At 36.9% G+C, this 12,067-nt stretch overlaps 1 protein-coding gene across 8 annotated transcripts in view; it reads left to right on the forward strand.

The window, feature by feature from the left end:
- LOC103457355 (regulator of G-protein signaling 6-like) overlaps nucleotides 1-12,067 on the forward strand; it is a 79,570-nt gene that overhangs the window by 50,297 nt on the left and 17,206 nt on the right. For 7 of the 8 annotated variants that reach the window (XM_081602479.1, XM_081602477.1, XM_081602480.1 and 4 more), the window contains 4 exons: nucleotides 7,060-7,156; nucleotides 9,391-9,441; nucleotides 10,119-10,225; nucleotides 11,608-11,659. In XM_081602479.1, the coding sequence (XP_081458605.1) occupies nucleotides 7,060-7,156; nucleotides 9,391-9,441; nucleotides 10,119-10,225; nucleotides 11,608-11,659 (307 nt within the window). Of the gene's footprint in view, nucleotides 1-922; nucleotides 2,421-7,059; nucleotides 7,157-9,390; nucleotides 9,442-10,118; nucleotides 10,226-11,607; nucleotides 11,660-12,067 lie in introns of those variants that run through there. The other variant, XM_081602485.1, reaches the window with a different exon arrangement.

Consider the following 12,067-nt stretch of genomic DNA (forward strand, 5'->3'; position numbering starts at 1 on the left):
GACCATAAAAGCATGCCACACTTTTCAGATTTGTATTTCTAAAACAAACTTAATATCCAGCATAGCCTTTTTTTATATTCCACAGTTACTACTCTGTGTCGGTCAATGTCAAAAACATCAGTTACATTTATTGCAGTTTGCTGTTATGGCATAAAAAAAATAAGCTTTTACAACAAACTTGGGGTTTATTTTAAGCAGATTTTTGTAGGTGTTCAAGTCTGCATTTGTATTCAAAATAGAAAACGTTTTTCAAGGTTGTCGAAGTCATACACACCATTATGCAGATTTAAAGAATCGTTATTTTCCCACAGGCCACTCTAGATGAATTGCACGGCGTTCACTGTGACAAATTATCACGTTTCTCTCCATATCCTAATCTGCTCCACACCGTTGCTCAAAGTACAGCCTTTCTCTCAATTTATCAAAGTCAAAAAGTGAAAGATTGTTGATGTTTTCCCCCTCTGTCCATGCTCAAATCGATCAACTACTGCTAAATGGTTCGCAGCATTAGTTTTTGCAAAGACAAAATCTTAACGTTCACTTGAAAGCCTGAAAAATGACTTTGGGGTGGGATCAGCTGTGGTGAATCATTGGCAGTCAGCTGTGGTAAAGCCATCCTGTTGTCATTATGCTTCCATTAAGAGTCACGTCGCCCTGCTGCCAGATGCATCGGGCTGAAACCAGCAGGACTCATCATCGCCGTCACACAGCCGCCGCCGCCGCCGCTTCTGACCTTCAGACGTGAACCTGTGCTCTCCTCGGGCGATCAGTTTTACCACCTCATGATGAGTCATTACACCCACTCTGAAAATCTCAAGTCATTTTTATGTGTGACGGCGTGCACACACACGCACACACACGCACACACACACACACACACACACACACACACACACACACACACACACACACACACTAATTTTGATGGAAGTCGCCACATTTAATATATTTGCAGCTAATTTTACCTTTGCCTAGTTGGCATGGTAATTCTTGTCTCGAATGAGGAAGGATATTGTCTTGCATGAGATATGACTAAATGTGGGCTCATCAAAGTACTTTGATCTCTATATTCTCAGGGAAGCATAATCACAATATTCGTGTGCTCAGACTTGAGCAATTTCCATTTGAAAAAAAAAAAATTATCTGGACTTCACTATTGTACATCTGAATATAAAATATGCATTTAATTTCCTAGTAATGATATATTGTGAAAATGCAATAAATTTTTTACGTATTAAATCTGATTAGTGATATGCGACAGTGACACATTCTTTCAGTTTAAAATAACCTTTTGTTTAACCTTCAAATAGTTGGACATTAAAATATCCTCAAATTGGAGGATATTTGGAATAACTGAATTAATGACTTCAAATGCAAATTTTGTAGACGATTAGATGGGATCCTTTAGTAAAACATTGTAGACATTGTAAACAAGTTAGAAATAATTTTGAAAGTTGTAATTTGGGGGAAAAAAACAGCAAAAAAATGTACATTAGTTTTATAGGAATAAGTTGCAATAAATATGCAGTAAAAACAGAACGTTTTATCTCTACTTCAAAGTTTTGTGGTGTTTTTAAGAATGAAGATGTTTTGAAAGCACTTTTGTGGACTTTAAAAAAATGTTGGCTTTATTGGAAAAATTGCATTCTAGAAGGAAAAAAGGTTGTTTTTCATTTTGCAGCATAAAAGGATATTATGAGCTCATATTTTGGACTTAAACTGGAATTTGAGCTGCAGGCTGCTAAGATCATTTTAATATATATTCATGAATTCATGAAATACAGAGGGACATTTCATAAAGTGGCTTTATTCTTGCGTCTGAAGGAAAAACAAACTCCCCACACACTGTTCTTGGATAATTTTTAGCAACAAGACCAATACGATGCTGAACAATGCATATAATGAATAAACAAAATCTCTGGAATGAGTTTTTGGAGTCCTAATCTTAAAATGTAGTGAGATTGTAATGTGGCTTACAGTGAAGAAAGTGTTATCTGTGGCTTTACAGAAACCTTTAGGCTCTGACTCCAGCAGGCAGGAAGCTGTGGCAGGAAGTTTTAAATTGTAGAAAAATGCTGATCTCAGAAAGTAACTCCTCCCTCAATCTTAAATTGTGCATTTAAACTCAAATAATTTATTTTTTGCTTTCACTAAAGAGCTGAAAGATAAATTGTTCTGATATAACTTGAAAAGATTCTCCTAAGCTATTGTGGATATTCGAAATGAAATAACTCAGACAGAAATATAATTGCAGCTATAAAACCTTCCATCTTTTCCGGTTGCTCTCAGTAACTCTCTTCATGCACTCTCCTATTCCTTAGTCCTTTTCTGGGCTCTTGACCTTTTGCGAGTGTTGTAAGTGCCATTGAAAGCACTGAGAAACGAGCTGCAATCAGTTGATTGAGCAGGAACTTATGAAGGTAATTTGCAGATGTACTAATGTTTCAATATTTTTATTTTTTTTAAGTTGAGGTGTATTTAATCTTGCCACAGTCTTTTTTTTGTTTTTAATCACCTGGAGAATAAAATGTATGAGGCTACCCACACACACAATTTTATCCTGATGAGCAGCTGGATTTAAATGATTAGGAGGACATTTGTTGTGTTAAATCCTCTTGCTAAATCTCAGATTTTGAGTTTCTTCACAGATTATGAAATGGAGTGCACTCAGTGTCCATGCTGGCAGTTTAAAGTGGGCTTCAAGTTTGGCTGCAGTCGTGATTTCACTGCTTGGATCTGCCTGTAGCATTTCTTTTGAGAACCTCTCTTAAGATGTTGTGTAACCAAGCATTTGGTGAGTCAGCCTATTATTTATACTGAAATTAGAGGAAAAGCATGCCCTACATTTGACAAGGGAATCATAAGAATTTGCTGGTTTGAAATTCGGAGTAAGAAATAAAGTATGCAAATGGTGGTTTGTAGTGCAGTCTATTTGATCGCTAGTTTTCAGCCATTGATCAGGCAGCATGTGGAACCTCATGGCTCAGAGGAGCTAATTTTCTTTTCTCCACTAAAATGCAGTGCCTAGGTAGCACCGCTCAGAAATGGTTGGCCCTTGTGGCCATGGCTGACATTTTCTCTCTCAGCAGGATGTATACCTGCTTCATTATGAAGACAGTCTGTCTTCTCTCCCACAGATTTTTCTTTGTGCCCAGAAAGGCTAATTGCAGCTGTTTCAGGGTCAGGGATTCAGAGGGGGGCTGCTTTACACCAACATGTACTTTTGTTGGCCTGCGCCGCATGAATCTGAGAGGGCATGCTCTGCTTCAGACTCAGCTGCAGGTTGTTATGGCATCTTGGCATGAGTTTATACGACCAGCTGAGGAGGCTGTTACCTTTTCAAATGGCCTTATTGGGTAAATTAGTTGATGTAGAAACTGTCAGCCAAGCAACTCGCGTATGAGAAAACTTTTGGTTTAATTCAAGCAACAAAAAAGGTGCACATTTGTTTTCAATTTTGAAAATGTACATGTAGTGCATTGGCTTAGAAAAAAATATTCACACCCCTAAAATTTTTTTACTTTTTGACAATGTACGACGGCACTGTAAAAGGTGCTTAATTGTGGAGTGGAAATAAAGAGAATAAAAAGATTGAACACTTTGTAAACCCGTCGGTTTTGCAAATCTAGAGATGTTTTCCCCAAAATGAGCTCAGTGAGATTGGATTTAAAGTATCTTTAATCATCGCTTTTCTGGTTTCCCACAGATTTTAAGTTGAATGCAGAGCTGAACTTGGACTGCTCCATTCAAGCACATGAAAATGCTCTAATCGAAACGGTCCCACTGTAACTCTGGCTATAGATCTGGGGTTTATTTGCTACTGGAAGGTGAAGCTCTCCATCAAAATTTTTGTCGCCTCGAACAGGTTTTCTTCCAGGATTGCTTTTCTTTTCCTCTCAATATGAAATGGCTTTTTACTTCTACAAAATGAAGTGTTTAATTTATTTCTCATTAGTTTGTCTCATTTCTTTTCTGTTGTAATTTGCAACACGCTCGCTGTGCATAGCTGTTTTGGTGGAAAAGAAATAGATTGGTCATGACAGCAGAAGCCATTAAAGTCATTTGAGCATTTCTCCCCTCACCATCAAGGTCCCTAGAATCCTATAATCACACTGATTGTGAAGCACAGCGTTTAGCAGCCTGTGCTTGTCCAGTTGGGCTTCTTTTTTGGACAACAAAAGACGAGGAGAGTGAGAGCAGTCTGACGGTCAGAGAGGTAAAAGTGGAATGCTTTTCTTTTAAATCTCACCCCCCGTTGGAAGCATCCGAGTTGAAAAGTGAACAAAATGTGCTTTCGAGCTTTTCTTCCGTAAACAACCCCTTTTTTTAAACCTGAGAAATGTATTTAGCAGGCTAAGAAACCTTGATTGAAGTGTAATTATAACTACAAGCCCTTGTCAATCATTCATGGTAAAATTAGCTTGTTTAAACTTGGAGTAAAACACTTACCTATCCAATAACCTGGATTTTTTTTTCTTAATTTCTGAGCATTATTATAATGTTCACCCATCAAACACATTTTTCTTTGAGTCATTCATGCATATTTGAGAAATCCTCAAATCTGTCATGGCAGCCATTTGTGAGTTACCTTAATTTCTGCTCATGCAAAGAGCTGCACACTGATCCTACAGACTAGCAGCAGCAGCAAACTCCTGATGGCACCTTTTTTATTTGAAGATTTTCCAGCAATGTCCCAAAGGAAGAAGACTCCAGAGTGGATGTAAAACTCTGGGAGGAGAAAAAAAATGTTTTGGCCTGGGGATAAATTTGGGAAGTATCACTCAGAATAAGGATATCTTGGTTTCCCCCATGGACCTGACAGGCACAGGAAGCAGATTTGATTAAAAAATGTTACAATTTTATGTTTTGCCAGACGAAAACACTTCTGACGTGGTTGCAAAAGTACGCTAAGGCAACGTCCTGGATAAGTGGCGTCTACATCAGCTGATAAAGAAGCCATGTTTCCAGTTATGAAAGCTAAATTTAAGTGGTGACTATTTTCATGGCTAGACCCTGTAGCTATGAGGAAAAATGACACGTTTTCTGTTAGTGTAATGTATTGTACAGTAATCGTCTATAGCAGCGCACTCCACTGTTTACCTACTTTCACATTATATCCCTAAAGCTTAAAGGGTCACAACTCCATAGAAACCTTTGGTGAGACCCCAGTGAATCTGAATGTGTTCTCATTAAGAGCTTGTTGTATGCATATCTGAGTGTGCGCATGTTTTTGTTCCAATGAAATTTATTTTGATCAAGTGCACTTGAGGGAGGGAAAAAAAAAACACAGATCCATTTCTCATCCTCAGAGGTCAGCATTTGATTCAGGGTTTAAATATAGCTGCTGAGTGGTGTGTTAGTTTGCGATAGCTGTCTCCAAAGCGACCATCTTCTCACTTCCCACTCTCTGACGCAGACAAAAAGCATCTGTGCAGAGAGGCGGTGTCAACCTTGCAATCAAAACCAAAGTACATCAAAGTATCATCTCATTGTTTCAGTGCAAAGTGGGGGGGGGGGGATGTTGTTCTACATCAGTGTGCTCATTAACGGGCCACAAGCATGAACTGTTCATCTGAAATCCATCTTATATCAGAAGAATGCACGGATATAAGCTGCAAATCAGTTTGTGTGATGGTTCTGTTTGCTTATCGCTATGAAATGCTGGTACTCTGTAACCAAATGGAGAGGTCCAATTTAATTAGGAGTGTGTTGCATTTCAGAGCAAAGGCAATTGAGTTACAGTTTACTCTGTATATGAACACTCCAGATGCTGGAGAAGTTAATCCAGTTCAAAAGCCGAGATGGGCTGAAAGGTATCATTGTATTAAATAGAGCTAAATGAATCCAAAGATGAAGGGAAAAAATGGATAATGTTTATTTTTATTGAAAAACCTCAAGGTATATGACTCATGAGCTTGATACTAAAACAACAAATGAATATGAGAGGTAGACATGCTGCAGATGTGAAATGAAAAATGGTCCCATAAGGAATACAAGTGTCTTTGTTTTGGGCTTTGCATTAGCTGCCTGTACTCTGCTTCATGTATCAATATGATATTGTATTGATAGTCTATGTTGCTATTGTTTTAACGGGAATACAATCCTCAAATTAAATTTGGATGGCCTATTTAGGAGTTAGCAAGGCTTAATGTCAACTGTGAACTAAGCGACTTTCATTTAAGTTGAGTTCCCACCGTTCATCATCCATCTTTGATCAAATCTTTGGTCACAGAAGAAAAATCTCTCTTTATGAGCTTGTAGCAGTGTTCTGTAGTCGTTCAGTGGGAAAGCTAAACCGACCACAAACAAAGATGACTTGCAACAAATATGAGAGGGGACAGGGCTTTCTCTGTCATGGGTCCTAAGTTATGGAACGACTTGCCTTTGCAGGTCAGAGAGGCCCCTTCACTGTCCACTTTTAAAGTTCGTCTTAAAACCCATTCATTTTACTTGGCTTTCAGCTCCAGCGGGATCTAGTTTTAAATTGTACGTTTTTGTTTTTAAACTAGGAGTTTTTATTTTTTTATTATGTTGTGTTTTAGTGTACAGCACTTTGTATCAGCTGTGGTTGTTTTAAAGTGCTTTATAAATAAAGTTGGTATGGTAAGAAGCGATGACAGAAATGTTCCTTGTGCAGCTGCTTCTTTTCCCTCACATAATCACAAAAGTCAGCAGGAGAGACATCTCCCTCCTTATATTCGGCTTTTCTTCTGGTCTACTAATCATGAACTTATTACCTGTGCACTGAATTAACAATTCACAGACACCTTATGACCACAGTGTTAATAATGTTTATGTCAGACTTGTAATTAGAGTATGGCTAACCAACAAAGAGACTAATGTCCCAGCAAAAGCATTCTGGCAGCGCTTCATGAAGAACTTGATGAAGTAGATTCTGTTTGTGTGTTTTTACATGCAGCATGGTGAGGCTGAACTTTAAGCTAACTTTAAGTGATATTAAATAGTAGCCCACTTAAAACATCCTATTTCTTTTTTTAAATTTGGTTTGTTTATGTTTAGTTGTTTCACCTTCAGTTTCTCCTGTGTTTTTCTCCTCAGATTGAAGATATCATCACTCTGATCCAGGACGAGACCGAAGGCGTGCCCATCAGAACCGTCAAAAGTTTCATGACCAAGATCCCCAGTGTTGTTACAGGTAAGAAATGGAGCGAAGAATGCATTTGGCAGCAAAGTGGCAGAAATGACAGAGTTGGACTGACAGGCTCTGCGTGGTACAAACATTACCTGCAGCGATACATAACTGGATGACAGTAAGTGTCTGGTGAACAGACAAAACGACAGAATGCTCAGTTCTGTAGCTCAGCATTATTTTTCTGGAAAGCTTAAAAGCTTTCAGAAAACCACTTTTTCTCTTTTTACTGTAATTTGTCAGATGGAACATGTTTTATCATTTTTCAGTGGGTCACCATAAAAGATTTTTTTTAAATATGGCTTTTCCTACAAAACTCACAAGTCAGCTGTGAATAGTTCAACTTACTGCCCTGCTTTAAACCTGCCTGAAAGCCAAATTCTTCAACTCTAGGAAACCTTATGCTAAATTTTTGTGCCAAGATTAACACCTTCTAGGAATACGTTTTTTTGCACACTCCAACATAAATTAAAAATAAATTTTGGTTACCTTCCTATTTCTCACTGAAATGCTTTCTGAGTTCCTAATTAATTTATTGGACATAATTGAGATTTCACACTACTTTTATTGAAAATATCTCAAATGATTAAGCCATGGCTAGAAGATGATTATTTAAAAGACCGGCTAGAGGAATTTGACTTAAGTGGCGAACCTTTTGGCCAAAACTAAATCTTTTTGGCTGAGGCATTGCATGTTCCCTCTGGTTTTGAATGCTGAGCAGCTGGAAGGAGTTTTACTCTTACATTCTCTTTAAATTTTGAACAGTTATAATGTGCAACTTACTGTTTTTAAACCCCCCACATGAACTTCAACCTCGAATCCTAGAGGAGTCGAAGTGGGGTTTTCATGGATGCAGAGCGAAATCAAAGAACAGAAAGAAAGAAGTTCAAACCATCTCTTCCATCGATTATACCTCCGACTTTCTTTCTACCTGAGTTTCTAATCATACAGCCAAACGAAGATTTAACATAGAGCACTGCTTGCCAACATTTCATTTCCATTTGGAATTGAATTTTCTAGAGAAAATTTGCCAAAATCTGAGCTGCAGCAACATAACAAATCGAATGTGAAGCAAAGGAGACATACTGTAAACTAAAACCTGTTTCTATGCCGTTTCTGGCAGTTTAGGGAAATGGCATCATGTGTCTGGTACTTTACATGGCAGCAAATTGGACATGCCATGATGATTATAAAGGGTAAACATCAGTAAACACAGCAGAGAAAAGGAGTCTGTTCAACCAAGGAAACTAAAAATTACCATCTCAACAACAACAACAAACAAAAGAAAGATGTTTAGATGAGACACACTGTTTCACTTTAGTTACATTTCATTCTGATTATGTGAAAGCTCTGCACCTACTTCACAGCAAAATATCTGAAGAGAAGGTGGGAGGACAACATGTAATTAAGTGTTTGGGAAAGAAACTGTAAGAGCAGGAATGGCATGAATAATGTCCTCCTACTATGAAAGGACCCTTAAGCAAGGCGATCAACTTTCATCTGCTTCAGTGCTGTCAGAGTGTTGCTGGTTAAAATGTGTACAGTTTAAAATCAGATATAAAAGCTTGTAGGAATGTATGTCGGCCACCTTGTCAGTAGGATGTTTGGAAATCGCAGGAATGATGCATTGTGGGAGGCTACGAAGCATCTTAAGCAAACAATGGAAACAAAGAGAAGCTTTCAACATTTCCCTGTTTTCTGTGTCATTGTCTCAATGCAAGATGTATTACCCAATATACCATGAGCTGAGTGTATCAATAAACACAATTACCACAGCAGTGGATGAATGTGTAGAGAAGAAGCTGGAACGTTTGCATCCGTGTGCCTGAGCCTGGAAAACTAATGAATGATGGGGAATTAAACGGCATCTCATTCAGGAGAGCAGCAGGGAAGCAAAAATGAGATAATTCTCTCTAGGAGAAACAAAGAGGCTTTTTAGGCTTTAGGTTTGTCTTGGTGAGGGATGCATATTACAACATATTGATCTAGTGTGCATGAAATCTTAAGGAATTATTTCTGCTGTTCTTAATATGTTAACGTAACAAGATTATTCATCTTTTTATGTTTTTCTCCCTTTGTCTTCTTCTGAAATTGGTTTAGGTTATTACAAAACTCCCAAAAGTAGCCAAAGTGAAATGTATTTCATTTAGCTTCTTTTTGTATTTTCTTTAGCTTTTTAGAAAAAATATTTAAAATTATGTTTAACTATGCAAATCAAATGGTTTAATTTTCTTATGCAGGTGCAGATATAGTACAATGGCTGATGAAGAATTTGTCCATAGAGGATCCAGGTATGCTCACAAAACGATGTTTGTGTTGATAGTCAATGTGACACATAGTGTTTATGTAAATACTTCAAATTTGAAATGTCTAAAATACACAAAACATTCATGGACTTTTGAATGTTTGTAGAATCTTTTTGTAGCTCAGATTACACAAGTGGTTTAGTCTTTAGGTCGTGGGGTTTTTACATAGGAATATTAAAGGATTTTCCAAGTTAGCATAATTTTGGAAACAATTCAATTTGTCCATAGATGCTTTGTCTTAAATCTTGTCCTCTGCAGTAACATATTCATAATGCATTTATTTTTTGTGCGTCAAGAATTGCTTGAAAGAACGGGGAAAATGAACCAAATGGAGACTTTTTATCATTAAAATGCACACAAACCCTGAAGTTAAGAGTTTAATGTTATTTAGTGATAATGGCTGATTCAGGAAAGTAATGATGATGATTTTTGTGTAATTGACCACAGCTTTGATTAATAAATCAGCACATCCCAGAGCAGAAAGCTAAAATAAGTGCTTTGTAGATGCCTGGAGTCTGACTCTTATTTTAAGCTGCAGCTGTTAATGACTGTTCAGATTTTTGTGCTTTATCTTTGTGTTCACTAAGAGATCACCACCTTTGTAGATTTTGCCTCAGATCCAAAGGAACTGTTTGATTAGTACACTTTTTTTTTTTTTTCAGCTGAGGCCATGCACATCGGGAGTCTGATTGCAGCTCAGGGATACTTTTTTCCCATCTCTGATCACGTCCTGTGCCTCAAAGATGATGGAACTTTATACCGCTTCCAGGTGAGAAGGAAGATCAATTATGCAAAGAAAATATGAGAGCAAAGAGGAAATGTGGCTAACCTTAACAACAAGGTCATTGTTCAAAGAAAAAGTAACAAGATAAGAGGAGAACAAAGGCATATTCAAGAGGGCAAAAAATGTAGTTTTACATCTGAGATGTACTCTCATATTAAGTTTTGAACATTCAAGAAAACCTTTGCATTTAATAACAATTCCTTATTGCACTTAAGTTTAGACACATGATAATTTTACAGCAAGAATCTACAAAATATTACACCAAAGGTATTAAAATATTAGTTTGCAACTGTCTGATGCCATGCAGTCGTGTTTTTGTTGAATTTAAAATATGTAGGACTTCTCTAAAATGTTGCAAAGTTTTTATACCTCAGTCCAAAATTAAATGTAAAAAATTGCTCGTTTTGTCTATTAAAAACATATTTTAAAGAGGTTAACATTTTTTGCTTATGAAAACATAAATGTATGCAAACACTGCAAAAAAAGGAAGTCCAGTCATGAACCACATGACTGACTTCATCCATTCTGTTGCATTAGTCCAAATTAGTTGTACTAAAACCTGTACAATGCAGATATGCATTTTAGTAAACTAATGTCTGAGCTTAAGTTTTTTGGGGGGGGCTTCAAATGAATTGCACAATCATTTCCATCTGAAGTTGCACGTTTTTGATGGATTTTGATTCATCCATCACAGATGGCGGAGGCAATAAAATCACAAATCCTGTTTTGTTTTCTTGAATTTTATGATACAAAAGGGAAATAACTTGTGTACGTCCTCAATTATAAACCTGCATGAGGTAAGATCAGAGTTATCTCTGAAAAGCATGTTCTTTGTTCCTGTAGAGCTTTGTTGAGAACAGGAGCAGCAGTTTAATTAAAGCAGACAGCAGTGCACTGCGGTGCTTTGACCTTCATTCTTGTCTTTCAAAGTGAAGTGGAGAAGCAGCCAGTGTTGGAGGAGGCCAAAAACATTAATAAACGACATCAATACAGACTCAAGTGAAGCAAACAAGCCGCAAGACAAAGAACCACATAATAATAAAATCAAGAGACGAGACTCACAGTCTCACCCTGCAAAGAGATTCACAAACCTTTCATACAAAAAACATCAATGTTATCCATCAGGATTTTTTTAAAGAACACATGGTGCATGCGCATACTTAAGTCAGTTCAACCTGTTATTCTTTGCACCATATTGGCCCAGATTTCATTTATTTTGTTGTATTTTATAAATCTGATTACTGTATGACACAGTAAAAAATAAAAAATTAAGGTGATTGTCATCTCTTTGGTTTTCCAAATATTTTTGGATTGTCTCAATGTCTGGATCAAAACATGGTAACTGATTTTCTTTTATTTTGCTTTAGGCGCCATATTTCTGGCCATCCAACTGTTGGGAGCCTGAGAACACAGATTATGGTAAGAATTGCTTTAAATTGTAATGAATTTTAATTTGATTTTTATGCAAACTTGTAATGCTATTTTTTTAGCATAACTTTTTACAGGTGTGACAAAAAGGCCATATTGCTAGAGAAAGGACTGGCTACATTAAATGACTCAAACATTCTTCAAATATTTTAATTTTACTTCAGTTGGATGTCTAAATGCTTGAGCTTCACTGCTTTGAATAAGTTAGATCTGATTGATTCGGTTTTACTTTGATATGTTCATTAGCTGTAATTTAAAACCCAGGTATTTTAACATTGTAGCAAAATGTTAAATACATTTACTCATCATAAGCCTGAAAGACAATCCCAAGATACTTTGCTGTTAAATGTTGCTGCACCACTTTGTAAAGTTACACTGGAATATTTTTAAATATTTGAA

Source organism: Poecilia reticulata, chromosome 21, assembly GCF_904066995.2.
Source record: "Poecilia reticulata chromosome 21, P_reticulata-male-v2, whole genome shotgun sequence".
In the NCBI taxonomy this organism is placed as follows: domain Eukaryota; kingdom Metazoa; phylum Chordata; class Actinopteri; order Cyprinodontiformes; family Poeciliidae; genus Poecilia; species Poecilia reticulata.